The following is a 20,111-nucleotide window of genomic DNA, read 5'->3' as shown; positions in this document are numbered from 1 at the left end:
TCAGCAGAGGTATGTTTAGAGAACAGTATAGAGCCTTTCATTGTTATTCTTAAGTGTATTTTAAAATCAAGATAAAACACCTACTGTCTTGTCACCTGTGACAGGAAAAAAGGTAACTGTTACTTTTACAACAAATTCAAACATCTTAGTATTCAAAATACAATCTCATGAAATGTTTATCATCATATAGTAGCTTAGAAGAACAGGCTATACATTGACAATATACAAAATGACAGCTCAGATGTGCAATAGTGTCCATTAAAATATCAGTCCTTCCAGCCAGTTATGAAAAATGGGCCAAACATCTTGCTTTTCAGTTCATTTTGACACATTAACTGAGGCTCAGCAGTGCAGTAGAGCATCCCCCTGTGTCACAGCTTTTCCTTCTCCAGCAATCATGGTACACAAAGGCATCTCCTCCCTGAGGAGAGCTGAACTCTTTGTCTCTAAACTGTGTTGAGCACCTTACCGTGCACTGTCTCTGAGGTTGGCTAGAGCCGTATGTAGAGCCTCCAGTTTTCCTGCAAGCCAAGCAGGGGGTGACCCTTTCCCAAGCAGCAGCTTCACAGCCTCCACTGCCCCCTCCATCGTGCCTATTGCTGACTTGTACTGCTCCTCCGAGGGTGGGTGACAGGCTCTTTTTGCCAGAGGCTGCAGATTTAAGTAAACATGAGACCTCATTTATAATGCTCTTACATAAGTGATCAGTCTTCATCCAAATGCAAGAAAACCCATTGATGGTTAGAGTTCTTGCTGGCAGGCAGAACAGAGCATTCAGGTGTAATATTAAGGACCAGGAGCACACATGACCTTTTTTCTTGCAACCTGGATGGTAGCAAGACCACCTTGAACCTCTTCAGATGCTTTCCGTAACTGACAAATTGACAACACCATCCAGATAGTTTAAAAAAAGTGCACATACCTCTCCTGTTGACTCCAGTTCTCCTGCCATTTTCATAAACTGTGCACTGCAGGTAATCCTTTCTTGTTTCATGCGTTCTGTTCGTGCTTCTGTTGTCTCTTCTACTTGCCTCCTCTAGGGAGAAAGCCATGGGAGAGGTAACTAAACCAAGGCAGCATTACCAGCCTCCATAGGCTCAGTTTGTATACCAGAACAAGAGGGAAGGAGGGAGAGCTCTTAATGTGCAGTTCAAATTGAATCTTCATTTTTCACACGCTTTTCTGAGCAGGAGACTGATGTTGTCTACAATGTCAACATGGCATCACTGGCAGCTATCAATTCTATTGCTAATTATCTTCTTGTCAAGAACTGCTCATCCAGATAGCCCTGCCATAGGTCACAGCATGATAAATATCCCCCTTTTCCATTGTCTGTGTTCTGCATGAATAGCCATCTGCTCTTAAGGGAATTTTTTTCTAACATTCAAAAAGGATTAAGGTGTTTCATACATGTTCATTTAACTTTCAGACACTGATTCAAGAGAAACAGAGGAGGAAATCACACAAATAGAATGTCTTTAAACTTCTCTACTTAAAACAGCTGTGCAACTTAGTAATTTTCTTGTTGTTGTTTGAGGGAAAAGCAAAGCATTTAAATCAAAGTTGGAAAGTACCAGAAGAGTAGTGTGCATAGGTCTTAATTCTTCTAATTAAAGCAAATGGAAAAGTTTAACCAGATTGCTGGTTAACAGAACAATCTATTTTAAACTTATGTATTTAATTGCCATGCAGATGATGCAGGTCTAGACATAGGCAGTGTAGAGCTTCTTATGGATTTGTACGACATCAACTAAGAAAGCACTGAAATGGTTCAACAACATACCTTAGCCAGAAAGCTAACAACTTTGTTCTTAGTTTCTTCAGAATTAAGGCACTGAGGAACAACATGTTCGTGGCTTGTTTCCTGTCAGAAATGTTGAGTAACAGTTGCTTAGTACATTCATATTAGCAAAGGAATAGACAAAAAACATCTGTGACAATTCCTTCCTTGTTGCAACCTGTGCTTAACTTTCCTTCACTTAAGGCTTCTCAAATCACTTAATGCATTAGCCCTCACTACTTCTGATCTGTAATACTAAGATCCAAATTGGTCTGTGAAAAGCAGCAAACATTTAAGATGAAAATATTTCTTTACAACAAAAGTTAACAGGGCCAAATCCATGCATCCAGAGTTCTGCTATGCTCACCTCTGCAAAATGTGTGAATGCCTCCAACGTGTGCTGATGAATCAGCCAAGTCTGGTCTGCTAGCAGAGAAGCAAACAAACATGACAGCTGTGGTACAACTTGCCTCTGAAAGATGAACAAATATTTATCAGTTCCCAAGAGTTAGTTGTGCATGTCTCACCATCATAATTTATTATAAAAAAAAATCACTCTAAGGTCAAGGGACAGGTTTGTGACCTGTGAGAGAGTTACTGCCCTGTCTGGCAAAAAACACCGTAAAAAAGATGACATGTTCTGTTCTTTCTTCTTGGACATTCAAATATCAGTCTTTTCTAACTGGTGAGAAGCAACAAGCAAATGAATAAACCAAGCATCTGGCCATGCACTCAGCATGGCTCGAAGAAAAATAAAACTGCCAGAGACTTATGAACAGATTATGACAGATTACTATTGTCATGGCACTCCTGTATGTATGTGATGAACTTGATTCCTTAAATAAATAGCATATATTTTCATCAGAATCTAAATAAGGCCACAGTTGTATTTACCTGTGCTTCTTGTGGTATAAACACCTTTCCCATAGAAGAGAGAAAATCCACCATCGCTAAGCGAATATGATCTGGAGGATCCCACTGGAAAAGGGAAGATTGCAGTGCAAATACCTGCAGAGAGCAAACCCCTGTGAGGCTCCATCACATAGACTGCAGGTGAAAAATGTTCTGTCTCATCTTTAAATCTGAGGACATTGATTTTGGAAAACTGGGCTTAAAATAAAAGGAGGTGTGCTACATCTCCAATAAAACTGGCTAGGATAAAGCTGCAGTGTGCATTTTAGGAAGAAATAAGCATGCTCTAGAGCATTTGCATATATATCTCAATGGGATTCTCAAAAGCAGTGTTAATCAAAGGGCCCTACATTTGGTTTAAAGACCAGGAAATTAATCAAGGAAGAAATAAAATTAAGAACCTCCATGTGTTAAGGGAAGGCCAGACCATGAAATAGGTCATTTGCGATTTCAGTAAATCACAAAGAGCTTGGTTTTCATGAAGGCAATTATTCATAAGGTTTAGTTTTGTTTTTACCTGAATAATCAGTTGAGCATCTAATGCTTGAATGAAAAATTCCAAAAGGCGAAGTAATAAACACAGTGTCTGCTGGAGACATGGCTCACTCAAGACCTTCAACAGATCACAAGATATTAGTAACAATGCATTTCAGCTTAAGGAATAACTACTTTAAAAAGGAATTTGAAGTTAACAGTGTTCCAAAATTCTTAGCCTAACTTTACACACATAAAACAACGTATCATGAGCAGCAGAAGAAACTACTAAAATAGTCATCTTGATATTTCTAGGTAGACATATTTTACAGAGATTTTGCTTTGATTTTATTAAGAATATTTCTTGTCCCCCAACTTCCACCACTCACGGAAGTAGCTAAAGGTTATCTGAACTATTTCTTTTCACTTATCAGTTGCCAAATGTCATCACAGAATGGCCGAGGTAGGAAGAGACCTCAGAAGGAGCACATTTTTGGCTCTTCTTCACCCTCACACTCTTAACTTTCATTTTGTATCTGAAGTATGAACCATGACCATCCTTTCCTCCTTACTGCAGTGCAGACACAGTCACAAGGAAATTACTCCCTTGTTTTCAGATACAAGAGGTGGTTACTAGCTCAATGGGTTTTCATATGCTAAGCTATGTATTAATTAAATCACCATGGATTTTGTTCACATTTTAATCAACATTCAAAATATGCTGAATTTGTAACTGGTATGAATCAGAATGAGGTCTGAATCTGACACTAACAGAGGTGCCATGTATGTAACATTCAGAAAAATTCAAACTCAGCTTCCCAGAGCACACACCTGCCCAATACATAAACCAGCTGACAGCAGATGGGCAGCACAGTTCTCTGTGCCTTATAGAAATCGTCCAATCCAAGTAAAACAGCTTAGTAACAAATACATGTTGAAGCAGCACAGCCTCTCAAAGATATCGTGCCTTCACTGTTGAAGCAGCAAATTTTCTTACCTGCTTAGCCTGGAGAGAAGTCCAGAACTGACCAAGCACTCCCAAGATAGATGCCTGAAGTTCTGACTCCAGAGTGTCACTAACAAAATTGCAGGCAGCCAGCAGGACAGAAAGGGCAACATTCTAGTTGAAAAAAATGTGTAAGAAAAACTGAAAAAAACTACACATTAGACAAACCAAAACCCCAGGCTTATATTAAATATCTAATAGGACACCAGATGGCAAGAAGCCCAATGTGCTGTGTCAGCAGTACAAGTACAGCTAATCCACCAGGCCACTGGCCAATAAAGCTTCCAAAGCAAGGAAACCATCCGTTGCTTCTGTGATTTTCACGCGGTGCAAGAGTCATTAGCTACACTGGCAGGGGAAAGCTGGCGGCAGCTACTTCATGTGGAAGTCTCTGGTTTCTCACACACTTCTCTCCTTTGCCAAGGAGACCAGCAAGCATCTTTCAGATTTAATGCTGCATAAAAACAGCCAGGATTTTAAAATTTAAAAGTAATTGCATGACAAAGTATAAAGGAGAAATTCTAAAGAAAAATACATCTGCTCACCTGGTGAGCAAACAACAACTAAGGTTACTAATAAACCACATGACCTCCACTGTCATCACCCTCAGAGTAGAAGGTCCTGAGGTCCCATGTACTAGAAGAAAATACTAAACAGAATCCTTGCATTTTGGAAATCCAGAGTTCACAAAGGGAACTAAATCTCCTTTACCACGGGTGGGAGCTCTCCCAAGGCGCGCCTGCTGCTCAGCCACCGCTTGCAGAGCGTGAGCCCTGCCAGGCAGAGCTGACACGCCACTCGTGTCCTCAGATCAGGGCTCAGGGCCTTGAGGGATATGTGCTGCCACACAGCCAGATTCTCCTCCTCTTCTGGAAGAAACTTTTCAACAAACTCCACCTGCAAACAAAAGTGAACAGGAATTAAACAAACTAGAAACCATTTGATAAACTGTCAGGAAGCTGAGGAACCAAATAGCTTTAGAAATATCACATGAAAAAAAATACTGTGTAATACCTTTCATTTAAATAAAATCCAACTTTTTACATAAAACAACTTTAAAAACTTCTGCTTCCCTTGTCACATGTAGGACATCAGAATGATTAAGCAACTTCAGCTGCTTGAAGCAATAGCCTTAGCAAGTAGAGAGAGGCACTGACTGGAAAGGATACTACCCTTTATATCTGATGAGATGAGAACTTTCATCAACATCAGTCATGGATGCAAAGACAGGATTTACAGTTTCAGCAAGTTAGGGAGATAGGCCGTCTTCATACTCGGTCAAAACAGACTTCACTGCCACCGAGTAACACCACTCTCAGAAAGCTACAGGTGCCTGTGTTGTTTTTATTGAAAAGCATGTCTACACAAATTAGGATCCACTATGACAGAGTAACACCAAGTACAGCAAGTGGGTACTCGGCATGCTGTCATTTCTGAAGACCCAGAAGAAGGTTTTTTAACACAGGCTACTTACTTAAATATCTTCTATTAAAGACAGAAGGTGCTGGTGCTGTACTTGCCTGATGATCTGGAGCCATCAAGAACAGCATCCGCCTCAGCAGAACACCCAAGGCAGAAACCTGGTAACAGTCACTGGGCCAAGACTTTATCTGAGTTAGGAAAACAGGGAATGCATCTAATTAATTTGCTCAGCAAATGAATTCTACACAGAATGGTCTAAGACTTGTTACGTGGGATCACAGCAGCAACACTAAATAAAACAACGCAGGACATGTTGGAAATGCCAGGCATAATGGTTTATGTTTTCCAAGTACTACTTTTGCTAATTATTAACCCTATTTGAGGAATTAAAACAACCTCAATTGTGGATTTGGAAGAAAGATGTAACTCTTGTCTTTGGTAATTCAGGAAGTTTGCTGCTGGAACCAGGATTAAAACTGGTGTCAAATTGCAGACATGAATGTGCTTCTTACCAAGTGGGCAATCACAGCAACGTGGTGAGCGCAGAGCTCAGCTGTTCCATACCTGGAATGTGAGAGAGAGCAGCTTCCGAGTCTGTACTTCCTACTCTTTTACAGACTAAGTATTATAAATCTTCTCTGAGAGAGGGCCATTTCCTATAACATATTTAATTTTTATATGCACAGGCATAATTCACTTGAGAGAATCACTATTCAATAATAGAAAAGATTTCTTCCCCTTACTTGTGTGAACATAAAAATGGCTATGCCATTTCTGCTCCTAATTTCAAACTACACTCTGTATCTGCAAATAATCTAATTCGGGACAATTTTGTCTTAAAAAAACATCTCTCTGAAGGAATTATGTAAAACAACAGAACTAACTGGATGTGTGGAAATCCTGCTTGTTTGTAATACAAACATCTTACCGGGCAAGGAAGCACCACGAGTCCATTGCCAGCAGAGATGTAATCATACTGGAACCCAGCACAGCATCCAGCAGAGCATACTCCTGAGGGGAAAAGATATAATAAATTCTAACAGAGACAGCCTGCAGGCCTACTATTACTTTTACTCCACTAATTAGCATAAAACTAGTAAGATACACATAAATAAAATATTTTCCTCTTTTAGGAACAGAATACACCATAGATAAAAAATACGTATACAACACACCATACTACAAACCATACCATTTTATAGTATGTTCTTAGCTGGAATCACAACAATGTAATCTACTCTAAATATTAAATGGCACTTTATTACTTCATAGTATAGACTAAAAAAAACACAACAGGTAAATTTAATGTAAGTTGAATACTGCATAAAAGAAAGCACTGAGCTTTTGTAGAACAACTTGACCTCCCAATCTCCAAAAAAGAGAAATCTCCAGGTTCTCATGAAACTTGCATGAAGTTTTATTTTCTACTTTCCCACAAGTGACATTTGGTGTATAACTGAGCTCCAGTCATGTAACTGTACCACAGAACCATTTCCTACCTAAGGTATCTCTTTAGAGTTAGATCATTAGAAATAACTCTCTATTTTAGATAGTACCCAGGCATCACAACAGCTGAATACAGGGAAAAAAAAAAACATCTTACCAGCTGAGGGAAGTGTGATGGGAGTGTAGAAGCAATGAAGGAGCACAGGTGGACACAGACATAGTGATACAGGGTGATGGGAACTGCTGGCTGTCCTGTACTGATCACCTCTGGCAAACAAACAGGGAGAGAAAGCTCACCAGAACATTGCTGGAAGCTGAAGAAGAGCGCTGAAAACAAAGAAAGGCTGCAAGGGTGAAAAAAAAAACAAACAAAACAACAACAAACAGTTGAGTTACAGATGTGCAAATCCCAAATGCCTCAGTCTACATCTGTGTTACAGATTCTTTGTCTCTGAACGAAAACAGGTGACAACAATTCCAGTGCTTTTACACTGCACTGATGTCCCTGACTACCTTCCTCTTACAAATACAGATTTTTCACTTAGTGAAACCAACAAATTCTACACACATCTCTCTTGTCATGGAAGTAGTCTAAATACCATTCCTTTCCAAGTAAAACTGTTATCTCTGGCTCTGTATCCTTCACTCCTGAAGCAATGAACAGCAGATCCTGTTTTGCTCAGCATAAGGGTGTAAATCTATGGAGTCTTGACAAATTTTACTATCTGGTTGTGAGGAAAACCTCACCCTCTTGTTTGCTCACACAGATGATTGTTGTGGTGAAGAATTAGAGTGAAAACCTTTTTAGTACCTTTTTCCTGTGTTCCAGAGAGTTTGTACTTCTTCAGGCTGAGAGGACAGCTTGTCCATTATGGTAATCAGAATGAGACACTGAGGCAGCTGCTGCTCAGGCAGGAGACCTGCAGAAGTTTTTTTAAGATATGGTGCTAGTGGTCCAAGTAAAAATATATGTTGTGTAAACTGGCTTTTAAGCAAGTGGCAAACGATGAACAGCTGGTGAAACATAGAAGTTCCCAGTAAAACAAAGATCATTTATAGACACTTATACACATTTATAGGAAAAAATGTTTTGTCCTGAACATTATGATTGAAGTGAAAAATAAAAGCAATATACTATTGCATGTAAAAGCTAAATAAACTATTACAGAAGAGCAGAAAAATATCAACTTTGAAAGTTTGTGACCAATGTGGATTGAAATGATGCAAAACAGCAGAATTGGCAGAATTCCTGTTAACCAGATTAATACTGAAGTTATTGTGAGTACTTTTGGAAAAAAACGCATTCAAAACAATCTTAATTGTATGTTATAAAATTCATCTGAGTTAGCATGCAACTGGCTATCAGAGTGCTTACAAAAGACTCAGAGGCAAGCAAACCTACATAGAATATTGCTTGTGGTCCAGGAAGTCAAAATACCAATCCTGCTTAGAGATGCTTACATGGTACTGTAACACCTTTAGGTGTATTTTAAACCCACCTAACTTTTCACTTAACACTTGCTCCATAAAAGGTCTAAATGGAAGAAGCTGGTTGATGAGAGGGTCCAGAGCCACAAGAAAAACTCTGAATATTTCATCTCGATGAACTTCCAGGATATTTGGAGCATAGAGACTGGGAGGAAATTTGCTGAGGGGGACAAAAAAAAAAAGTTACATATTTGTGGTAGCATTTTCAATAACATTACTTTTCAAAAGAACTACAAAAAGGCAAATCATTGATTTCCTTGTTATTGTGAAGTAAAAAGAGAGAAAGGGCTCCCCATTTTAGAATATCTGTTACAACTCTGCATTCAGCCTTTAAACTAAGCACCACAATCCAGTATTTTATTAACATGGAACAAAAACCTTACAAGTTCACAGAAAATGCATGTAAAATATATAACACATGAAAGAAGAAATATGCTGAATAAAAAAAAAAGTCAAGCAATGAAAAGCCAAGAAATTATCTGTATACACAATTTGACAGTCACAAATGTGACAGCACTAATGATTCCAGTAAAAGGGTACAAAAATTTCTTTGAAGGAAAAAAACCCTGGGCAATAAAAGGAAAATAAACAAACAAGTGATATGACAATAAAGGAAAAGAGATAACAAAATTATAATCTTCTAATCTTGCAGCTTTTAAAATGACTGTAAAAATGCTGCCTTCCTACTCAAAAATCCTGCTCAGTTCTGCTGACTGAATGAAAGTTTACAACCTTTCACTTGAGCAAGATCTACAAGGTAAGTAAAGTTAGAAGAGGAAACAGGTAAAAAAACCATCCACTTGATCGTGCAGTGAACTCGTGCACACATCTTGGCACAGGACCTGGTTTCAATTCCAAAAGCATGACTGAAATCAGCCCACTATTATAAAGTCCATTTTCCCCTACTGTAGCAAAGAGAGCAAATCTTTTGAAAGAAAAATGATAAGCTCCTTGCAGACTGTTATACTTTATGAGCACAATATTCTAAAAGTGTTTGCTTCAGGGAGAATCAGAGAGTCCTTTTATGAGATTTCACAAGATTATAAACACAACAGTAAAGCTATGAAATTGTTCAGGATATTCTGTTTCTGATCCTCTCTCCCTTCAGGACAAATGTTTTCATTCTTTGTCTTAAGGTTGAAATAATCTCCCCAATTGTTGCTTTGTTTTAGCCCTGCCTAACTGCTTCATGGCAAGGGGAATGAAGGGCAAATCCTACCTTCAGGACTTCTTGCTTTAGGGACAAGAACTTTCAAGTGGAATTACCTAAACAGGTCCAGTTATGAAATGTTGACATAATCAATTGAAACAAAGTGGCTTGTCAATATGAGACACTGAGAGCACTGATAAAGAATGGGTTTAAGTTAACTAGCACCACACAAAAATGTCATATTTATTAAAAAACTTTGTTTATATTTCTGTCCATGAAAAAAGAAAGAACGAACTCTGGAACAGGAACTGTATTTTTATATCTCAAATACCTGCAACTTTAGGAATGTAATATGGAGATGCTATTAAGATATAGTAAATAATCACTTATCTGTACTTCACTTACCTATATATCTGTAGAAAGAGCTGATGTAACTGAGAGCATGAATCAGAGAAGAAAGAAAGGAACTCCTGAAAAAGGAATTATATAGAATTTTGAAAAGTACTTTTAATATAAAATATAGGATTTAACTTTCTGTTCTGCTGTGTTGGTGTGTAAAGTACTACACGAAGTTCTAACAACCCACAACATAAAGCAGGTGCAAAGCAAACAGTAAACAAACTATCCCTAAGCTTAACTACACTACGTATATATATATCGTAGATAAAAATTAAATCTACAGGCTCATTAAAAAATTTGTAAACGCAATTGTCAGAGCCATAGAGTTTGCAAAAATCAGAAGTGCTCTCATACATGTTGTAAGGCTGTTCTATCCTGTCACAATGCTATTTACTTTGTACAAAAAAGAAAAATAATAATCACCCCCTTGCTTATAACCCATGGTACAAAACAGATGCAGAATGCACCAACATTGCTGCTCCTGGAGAGCAACATTTTTTTCACATACATTCTTAAAATGAGTAGATTTACAGCATGTCTTCTAATAATGAGGAAAATAAAGCACTGGAACGAAGTGCAAGAGCAGGAAAATGATGTCAGAGCTAACAACAGTATGTGGGCGCTTCTTCCAACTACTGCCACATTGTTTTCTGTTGTTGGAGTGAGGAACAGGTTTCATCTGCTTAATTATCCCAGGTAAAGTTACTATTGCATTGACTCAAATTTGCTTAAATTTGCCAAGCAGCTCCTCAGTGACAGTGCTTGTAACAGCTCATTATTCTTGTTTGTTTTTCTGTTAAATCACAGCAGTAATCCTGCTTAGGCTTGTGAGTATATTCAGGTGGAAGAACTACAAGCAGGTTATGCATAGGTGTTAATCATACCACCTGTATGGTAGAGTGATAGGGTAAGATACTACACATTACAAAATTATCCCATTTGCTATTTGTGTAATTTTAATACTACCACAGAAGTCAAGCATTAAGACCTACCTTGGTGTAGTGTACAAGGGAATTAGCAAAGAACCTGCAAAGCTTGACTGTCTTCTGGAACAGCCTGAGGTCAGTGGCGCCCTGTCCAGAAAAAAAAAAAAAAAAAAAAAAAGAAAGCAGTTATAAAACTTAACATACAGAGTAATAGAGGGGAAAAAAAAAGTTACTTTGCTGACTACATTCAAAACCTATTTCAAACTTCATCCTCTCCACACTCTGCAGCAGTGGGGGGAAAACCTTAGAGATCTTCAGTATGCCTCAATGTTTTTATAGCAATATTTAGAATTGAAATATTTATCTTTTGATTGACTTTGGGATATCATCAGTTTAGGAAATAAAAAAAACATTGCCATAGAGTATGGTGGAAACTTATTTTCAGCACCTCACTAAAACATCCCCAATCTATACAAAGTTATGGGCCTCATTTTCATATGGTTTCCAAAGAACAAGGTATTCTGCCTACCACACAAAGTGAAAAAAAACAAAGAAAAAAACAAAGCTAAATCACTCCAAGTAATAATACAGCACAAAGAATTTATCCTTTTTGAGTTCAACAGCAGCTTTGGGAGATTTTAATTCACCTGTATCTCTGACACTTTCATTTGCTCAGCCAGTTGCAAACAGGATTGAAAAGAAAAAAGAGTGTCCTTGCAGAGGCCACTGAGGATGTCATTGTGTTTCAGGTGGCACTGCAGCAGAGAATGATGCTTCAGGCTCTGCCTAACACACAGGAAAATATAATCAGGTATTTAATTGTCAGAAGTGATCACACAATGAATTACTACAAGTCCAAATAACTGATTCTTCTATTTAGGCTTTTGTACAACACTCATTGATGCAATATCTGTGTACACTGGAACCAGAAACTTAGAGAGAACAACCTTCTTCGTGGCCATGGCTGAAAACACAGAGGAGAGACAGGATGAAAGCACAAGACAGCAGAGCTCAAGCCACGCACACCGACAAATTTGCAGGTCAGACCTCCCTCTATTTATTCAGAAAATTGAGTTTACAATTTTCTTCTATTATTGTAATACAAAAAGTCAAGCTTCTATTACTTGTTCACGTATGATTCCTAACTATCTTCACTGATGGCACCTTTTGTACTACTTAGTAGCTAATTTTTAAAATAAATTTCTGCATTTTCTTAGCAGGCAAATAGCTAGATTCAATTATCTAATTTCCATTTTATTTGAAACTTAATATAATGCTATTGAAGCATTGGTTATGTAAAATTACAATAAATTTGTAATTTTTGTTTGTATTACAATAAATTTCAAAGAATTTTATGACATACTTGATTATGAACTTCCACGTATTGGCATGAAGAGCATGGTCCATATTGGAAATGACAGAGCATATCTCCAGCACAGTGTGGATTACTAAGGAGGAAATAATAGCAGCAACTGAGTCAGATCAGATTTTTGAGTTCACAACTATGCTCCTCTCCTAGGAAAACAGCAGTAATCACAAGCACGAAGAGAATACTACTGCTTTGTGCCAAAAAAACATATCATCACCCCCTGCTTCTATGCCATGGATAAAAAGCATTGACACTGAATCAGGAAAAGGGCTCAGTGCTTTCCTACAAACCCACACAACATTCCCCATCCCACAGAGAAAGTTTCAGGTCAAAAAACTGAAATATTTCAAGCTTCAAAATGTTGCTTTTGGACAGACTGCTCAGAACAGCAGGAACTGAGCATGCTCAGAACCCTGTTTTAAAAATTCAAACATCATGTCTACAAGAGAAAAAAAAAAAAGACTGAGCAAGACTAAAAAAAAGTGTTAGGTCCACACATACCTGACACCATGTCTGTGATGTTCTCTTCAGTAGAAGCAGAGTCCAAGGAAATCATATCAAGTAGTTCCATCAGCTGTTTCTGAAGAGAGTAAGTTTCCTTGAACATAGCTTGTAGGAGGTCAGAAATCAAGTGCAGATGCCCACAGTACACTGATTCACTATCCTGTAGGAAATGGGGAAGAGAAGATTAAAAAAAAATAATAGTTGAGGAGTCATAGCCTGATTTTTCACACACCAAGAGCTTTGTCATACTTCTCACTGGAAAGAAAAAAGAACACAGCATAGACCTGCCTCCTCATAACTCAATATACAGCCAGAGCTGTAGCTTCTTGTAACAGCCCACTAAATATCAATCAGCAAAAATGCTGTTCACCTGCAGTTCCATCAACAACTGATGAAGTCTGCCTGGCTCTAATGAGTTTAGTGGGCTTTGAATTAGGCCTGGATGGATGATCCTATTTCTGAACAAAACAATACAAAGTTGCCAACCAAGGATGTAACATTCCAAATACTGCCCAATACTTTCAAAGCAGAATTGTTAAATAGAGGAATGGCACTTCAGTTTGAGTCCTGACCTGTAAAACTGCTGCAAATGTTCCCATAAGAAAGAAAAATGGAAAAATAGAAGTGAAGTCCAACCAAAAGCCATTGTGTCCTTATGATAACCTTGTTTTATTTTATTGCTGTAGAGGGAATTGCTGTTGCATCTGAAAATGCAGATCTGAAACTGGAACACGTTACTCACCACAACCACATAAGGACCCTAATAGCAACTCTCAATCCACTTTAGAACTTGCATAAAAACAAGGTAAGTAGCAACATTTTGGTTATTATTTGTAGCTCTGAAAATACCACAGTTATCTGAAGTCCACAGATTTCACAGAAAGCTCATATTCATAAACGAAATGCTCAATTGACATTGAATGCCAAATATGGAAGCAGCACAGTCCGTGCCTCACACTATCAGGTCAGATTTGCTCAGCAAACAGAGAAAAATCATCTTTTACTTGTGGCACTAAGTACATTCTCTGAAGTATTTAACAACTAAATTTAAGTTAAATAAGAATTCAACCACAATATTCTTTCAAAATAGGATCTTCTCACAAAAGTGAGTGTTTCCTAAAAGCCAACCTGTATAAGGATTTTCCTCCTCTAACACTGACCTACCTTGCAGTGTGTAAATGTGTTCTTTATGACATAAAGGACAGAGGTTGGGAGGGTGCGGATACTCTCCAGAGGGACACACTCCTGCAGTGTGCAGACAAACTGAACACAACCTGTCAGAGCCTCCAACAGCTGCACCATAGTCTTAAAGCAAGAATAAACAACACCAATCATTTTTTTTAAACCACAGTCTGAAAGCAAGAATAAACAACACACTTTTTTTTTAAACCGTAGTCTTAAAGCAAGAATAAACAACAATCAATTTTTTTTCCACACCTGAGTAATTTCCAAAGCATCTTCTCTTAGCTGAATTGGAGCTATATTTTTATGGCATTTAAAAGTTCGCTGCTATTTGCATGAGTAAGTAGTTTGTTAGGCATGAATGAAGCTCCACAAAACAGTATCAAGCAAGTCCAGACCTTTTCTCTGATACCAGATTCTCTTTGGAAGTTTTGTATTGCTTTTGATTAATGTTCTCAATTTAAAAAAAAATTTAGAACTTGGAATTAAGTGACTGTGTAAACAGGTGCCAGATCAACTCTTTAGAGATGGAGAATTACATTCCATTTATGTTAGAGAATTTGAGGTTTTTTTTATTTCTGCTTAGCATCACATACTAAATGTAATCAAACCACTCACAAACTTTTAATTGAACTTCAAAGGAAGTTCAGATTAAATTTTAACAAAAACATTCTAAACCTTTTAATTGCTTAGGTAAAATCAAGGAATAATGCAAATATTTCTTTGACAACTTATTTCATGGGACTTGCCTGTAAAAGATTCCTTACAGTGCTACATAACCCTGTATTCTGGCTGGTTAATCCTTTGGCCTCACTGGATAATTCATACATCAAATTATCAAATAACTGTAGAGTCTGTCAAAACAAAACAAAACATTTTGTTTATAAACATACACACCCAAATAGTAACACCATCCTGTATCTGCCTGTTTCCTTGCAACCAAGTTCTGGGCTACTAAGATAACTCAAAGGAGAAAATGCTTTCTAGCATTTGAATCATAAAGCATGATACACCAAGAAGCAAAAAACATCTCATGGTATTCCCATATTATACACAGAACCTACAGCAGCTGTTGCTTTTTATAAAATCTGCTAGTAAACCAAATTTTCCTAGCTAACTCACTTGAAGTATTTACCTTATTCTACCAAAGATTATTTTTTTTTTTACTTTGTTAAACCACACTACTTTAAAAGATTCTTCATTTTGTTGCAGAAAAATTGTTTTTTTGTTGAGAATGATTATTAACAATTTGAATACAGAAAGGAAAAAGCCTGTGACCTACAAACAACAATCATTTCTACTTGGGATTAAGTCCTTGGACATATTATGAGTGTTAAAGCTAAGACTGCAAAGACAGTGAGTGGCTTCCAGGACACTACATAAACTGTTGAGGTACAGTAATCCTTGTTCAGGATATGCCTGTTAGGAGTCATTTTTCTTGTCAACTCCAGAATTTGCTAAAGGACATAAAACAAGGTCAATGGAAAGCAAGTGACCATTTTTACAGGCTTCTAAAAACATACACACTGAGGCCTGAAACTTAAATCAGTAATTTGGCACTGCTTTACTTCAGTTAAAATGTAGGTGTTGAAGAATTACACATACAGCACAAAAATTCTCCACCATTTAATAAAAAAAGAGAACATCTGTTAGGCCAGTATGGTATATAGGTTTCTTTGCTGTATTAATCACAAATATCACAATGTTTATTCAGATATATGAGTATTGGGTTTTTCAGTTTATTTATCTTTAGAGGCTACCTCATGTAAAAATTCTCCACCTCTGTCATTTTATAAAATGTCCGATCTTCTCAAAAAGAAATAAAAGCCAATTCTGTTTCTGAATTTAAAAAGTAGATCATATGTTTGATCCTCTCCCTACTGTAAAGAATGGTAACAATCACAGAAACGATCCAATAACACAAAATCACTAAACTTTTCAAGAGTAAAATTGTAATTTTATTTTGTATCCAAAGCAATAAGTATATAATGAGACCTCAAAAAAGAACTACTGCATTCTAAGCAGGTTTTTAGCACTGGACTGACTGAAAATTCCACATTTAATTGAAGCTGCCATACCTTAGGTAATACTTTTGAGAAAAAAGCTTGTTCTAAATCTGTAAGGCTGATATGGGGCAAAAACATTTCAGTCAGGATCCTCAAAACACCTGCAAAGCAAAACACATAACACCTTACAGAAAAACAAGGCGTGATTATCAGAACTCTGTAGTAACCCATCAGATGAAACTAAACTGCAACAAGCAGAAACAGATCAGATATTTGATTTTGAGAGGGGCAAGGTAACATTTGCTACATGTGTGTTATCTGAAAAATCAAGTAACAAAACAGCTGCAACATGCATTAACCCATCAATAATAATGCCCAGGGAACTAGAATTTTACATACTCCAAACAGTTGCCTATTTGAAGTGCTGGCTGGCAATTAATATGCAACTTAACAGTGAATGTTAGCAAAGACTCCTGAACTTATAAACTTCAGAACTTTACATTTTATAAAGCTTATTCAACATGCAATTAGTGTAACATGCAAGGTCCAGCAGGATTGCTGAAGACAGTGGAAGTCCCTAGTTACACTAGAAGTATTTTTTAGTGCAGAATTCATAACGCAATTACAATACAACGATCCTTAAGAAGAAGAGGCACTTCTTGGTCGCTACTTACGAATATGCTCAGTCCAGTCTTCCGACTCTTGATACATAGAGTAAAAACGTTAAAGAAGCTCAACCTCGTTCTGCCATAAAGGTTGCATTTAAAGCTGCAAAGGTCGGGCTGTTCCGTGAACACGTAACGCGCCGTATGAAACTGGCAGGGATGCCCCGTAACCAAAGCCTGTAGATATTCCTCGCCATCAGCACAAGTATTTCCACGTTTTTGGGAGGGTAAGTCCTGAGGGCTTTGTCAGGCGGCAGCGGGGAGGGGCGTGACCCGCACTACCAAATTAACCACACGCCCTTTTCTACCATCAAGCTTTTATTCCAGGGAAGGGCTGTGCTTCTTTCCAGTGAAATACCCGGGCACTCAGCTTTCCTCTCCCGTGTCAACCCCACAGACTGATGCCCCTGAGGTGAGCAAAGCCGCGGGGACCAACATCATCCCCACCCCCCCCGGCTCGCTCACCCACCCCCGCCGTTCCGAGCCGCCTCCCCGCAGCCACCCAAACCGCGGCGAAGGATATAAGGAGCCGGGGCAGGACGGCGGGCATCTCCCGGCGACACGCATCCCAATCCCAGCTCCCCAGCTCCCGCAGGAGCAGCTCGGGGTCCGTGCGGGACATGGCGCCCTCCCCTCAGGCACGGGAGAGGCGGGAAAGTTTCCCTCCCCGCTCCCGGCGGCCTCCGCGCGCCGCAGGGGCTGCCGGGAGAGCGGCGGGCGGGGCGGCGGGAGCGGGACGGGCCGCTCGGACCGGGCCGGGGAAACCGGGCCGGGGAAACCGGGCCGGGGAAACCGGGCCGGGATCCTCCCCGCTGCAGCCGGGAGGCAGGCGGGGGAAGCCGGGCCTTCGCCGCCTCTCTGAGCGTTGTGTTCGCGCCGCTCGCAAAGGCTAAACAGGTGAGTTTCGTTGCCAGCGTCAGCCGCCGCTTCCCTCTGTTCGCCTCCCTTGTGTGAGAAGCGTGGTCGCTTGTGAGAGTGTTTTTTTCAGGGTTCTGAATGTTGAGGAAGCTTTAAAAATGACTACAGTTAAAACTACTAAAATATACTCAAGTAAATACTAAAAACTACTACAGATAACTACAGTTAGAGGGGGTTGTTTGTGCTAATATCTGGCAGTTTAATGATACGTAAAACTCTTTATTTCCAGAAGTAATTCACCGGATTCGCTGGCAAAACATCAGATATTCTGCCTGCAACACCCTCTTCCCCAGGGAGGTGACTACATAAAAACACCCTCATAAAACACCCCATAAAAACGCAAAACAAAACAAAAAAACAACACACACACAAAAAAAACAATCAGAAGAAGAAAATCTTTATGTCGACATTGCTCTTACGTGGGTGTTTCTGGCTGTAATAAATTAAGCTGTTATCCCTGAAAATGTATTTTCAATTTAATTTTGCCATCGATGAAAATGAGGACAACAAACCAGACAGTCATGGTGAACTGGACTCACAGCTGTGCTCTCCAAAACACGAGTGGGAATCCGTGGAAAAGAGCAAGCAGACTGCTGAGACCACAGCAGACTCCAGCCTGAGGCCAGGTACTGATAAGCACCAGGATGACACACTACCAAAGAAAAAGTTCTGCTTTAAAGCTGCCAAAGAGCACAATATTCCTGAAGATCTCCAGAAAGTATTGGAAAATAAAGTTATAGAAACTGTATCAGACCTGTATTACATAAATATGTCTGCAGTGGAAATGACACGTTCAGATGCTGCCAATGGAGAAGACATTGTGTCCAAAAGTGTTTCTTCTCACTCCGATCTCATCCCAGGAGTCTATGAGGGAGGACTGAAAATCTGGGAATGCACCTTTGATCTCATAGACTACATTTCTGAGGCTGAAATACTATTTGCCAACAAAGCAGTGTTGGATCTTGGCTGCGGGGCTGGGCTGCTGGGAATAGTTGCTTTAAGAGGTGGAGCTGCAGAAGTTCATTTTCAGGACTACAACAGCACCGTGATTGATGAAATAACCTTGCCTGGTGCAGTGGCCAACTGTGTAAGGGAAGGCAGGAGGATGGGCCGTGGAGGCAACAGGAAAACTGGCAAGCCTCCTTCAAAGAGGCCCAGGAAAGCCAAGTGCTCACCCAATGCACTCACCAAGTGCAGATTTTTTTCTGGAGAGTGGTCTGAGGTCAGCCAGCTCCTGTTAAACAGCAACAAACCCTTTTCAAAGTACGATCTGATTCTCACATCTGAGACCATCTATAATCCTGACTACTACAGTGCTTTGCATGATACACTGGCTCAGCTCTTGGATAAAAATGGCCGTGTGTATCTGGCAAGCAAAGTACATTATTTTGGGGTTGGTGGTGGTATCTACCTCTTTGAGAGGTTCATTGAAGAGAGAAATGTGTTCAGGTCCAGCATAGTTAAAATAATTGATAAAGGCCTGCAGCGATATATTATGGAAATGGCCTTTAAAGATTCCAGTTAAAATTCAACCACTAGTCCTTCAAAAATATCTTAAATGTTGTAATCCTCTTACCTCTGCTTTGTCAAGTTCTTGTGGATTGCCAAATTAAAGATGCTTCTTACTACTTATTGAAACGTTTGACAAATTCTGATGTCTGACTAGAAGTCAAGGAGTCTTCTGATTCTGTTTTTGCATAGAAAAAATGGAGTTCTGCTTAAACCACCATCTCTTTATGCCAATTAATTTTCACTTGTATGTATTTAAAAAAATAAGCAGGTCACTGTTCCCAGACCCCCTCTCCCATTCTTCAGCAAGAAGAATGCCACATGCCAGAACTGGAGCAGCTGCTGAGTGCAGCCTGAACAAGATAATTTACCCTCCTACCACAGTGCAAGAAGTGGATCTCCAGGGTCAGGCTCCCAGCTCAGCCATGGTTTAACTGCAGCAGATTTCCCATCGACCTCACACCCGCGTGTTTTGCTGCTTTGCCACCAGAGGGGGATGCGATTTTACTTATCCCTCATGTTCTGTTTCACTTGCATCTCTAAAGTATTTGTACTATTTCCATATGTCATGCACATGTGACTTTTACAAGTGGACCAGAGAATATTCACTAGTGTTGTCTGTGAATTTTCACATTTTGACATACCACTCTTCTGAAAATTTCAGGAAGTAATTGGAAATAGCAGTATTTTTTTAGAAACTAATAAAACTGATTTCTGGTTTAGAAGCAGAGTTGAAAGAAGATGTTACACAAGACAAGTTCCTTAAACCAACTAACCAATAAACTTATAAATGCAATCAAGGAGATGGAAGGATGACAGAACTGAGCTTGAGGTGACAACTGGAAAGGAGATATGCAGATTGCCAACTGGAGTGCCAAACCTCAGTTCTGTGGTTTGGTTTCTCTTGCTTTGGGGTTTTGTTTTGGTTCTTTTTGCAAGATTTTTCCAGAAATTA

General features: G+C 39.1%; 2 protein-coding genes across 4 annotated transcripts; one reads left to right on the top strand and one right to left on the bottom strand.

The window, feature by feature from the left end:
* Nucleotides 1-123: 123 nt before the first annotated feature.
* Nucleotides 124-17,384, bottom strand: FIRRM (FIGNL1 interacting regulator of recombination and mitosis). Of its 2 annotated transcripts, XM_051624916.1 has the most exons (24): nucleotides 17,253-17,384; nucleotides 16,739-16,778; nucleotides 16,137-16,225; nucleotides 14,808-14,912; nucleotides 14,041-14,181; nucleotides 12,874-13,036; nucleotides 12,367-12,451; nucleotides 11,651-11,789; nucleotides 11,070-11,150; nucleotides 10,084-10,148; nucleotides 8,540-8,688; nucleotides 7,852-7,960; nucleotides 7,198-7,384; nucleotides 6,523-6,605; nucleotides 6,107-6,158; nucleotides 5,693-5,782; nucleotides 4,884-5,069; nucleotides 4,164-4,286; nucleotides 3,210-3,305; nucleotides 2,675-2,788; nucleotides 2,148-2,252; nucleotides 1,784-1,864; nucleotides 923-1,036; nucleotides 124-651 (listed from the first exon to the last, which is right to left on the bottom strand). In XM_051624916.1, the coding sequence occupies exons 1-24, from the start codon at nucleotides 17,349-17,351 to the stop codon at nucleotides 466-468; spliced, it is 2,682 nt and encodes an 893-aa protein (XP_051480876.1). In that variant the 5' UTR covers nucleotides 17,352-17,384; the 3' UTR covers nucleotides 124-465. The 2 variants fall into 2 exon arrangements, with proteins under 2 accessions (XP_051480876.1, XP_051480877.1); XM_051624917.1 differs by lacking the exon at nucleotides 17,253-17,384 and having other exon boundaries at nucleotides 16,137-16,248.
* Nucleotides 17,385-17,456: 72 nt separating this feature from the next.
* On the top strand, nucleotides 17,457-19,279 carry METTL18 (methyltransferase like 18). Of its 2 annotated transcripts, none has more exons than XM_051625380.1 (2): nucleotides 17,457-17,626; nucleotides 17,880-19,279. In XM_051625380.1, the coding sequence occupies exon 2, from the start codon at nucleotides 18,111-18,113 to the stop codon at nucleotides 19,170-19,172; it is 1,062 nt and encodes a 353-aa protein (XP_051481340.1). In that variant the 5' UTR covers nucleotides 17,457-17,626; nucleotides 17,880-18,110; the 3' UTR covers nucleotides 19,173-19,279. The 2 variants fall into 2 exon arrangements, with proteins under 2 accessions (XP_051481340.1, XP_051481339.1); XM_051625379.1 differs by having other exon boundaries at nucleotides 17,877-19,279.
* Nucleotides 19,280-20,111: the final 832 nt, after the last annotated feature.

The sequence above is a fragment of the Apus apus genome, chromosome 7 (genome assembly GCF_020740795.1).
Source record: "Apus apus isolate bApuApu2 chromosome 7, bApuApu2.pri.cur, whole genome shotgun sequence".
Taxonomy (NCBI): Eukaryota; Metazoa; Chordata; class Aves; order Apodiformes; family Apodidae; genus Apus; species Apus apus.
This window is presented reverse-complemented; position numbering and strand designations above follow the sequence as displayed.

What these genes read in the sequence shown, in the direction of transcription:
- FIRRM (XM_051624916.1), bottom strand. Translation starts at nt 17,351, where the DNA reads ATGTCCCGCACGGACCCCGAGCTGCTCCTGCGGGAGCTGGGGAGCTGG. An exon ending in AGTGTTAAGTGAAAAGTTAG is followed by an intron (nt 7,961 to 8,539) that starts GTGGGTTTAAAA and finishes AAACTTCTGCAG; the next exon opens with GTCTCCTGCCTGAGCAGCAG. An exon ending in TGGGAGAGCTCCCACCCGTG is followed by an intron (nt 4,287 to 4,883) that starts GTAAAGGAGATT and finishes TTTTTCAACTAG; the next exon opens with AATGTTGCCCTTTCTGTCCT.
- METTL18 (XM_051625380.1), top strand. Translation starts at nt 18,111, where the DNA reads ATGTATTTTCAATTTAATTTTGCCATCGATGAAAATGAGGACAACAAA.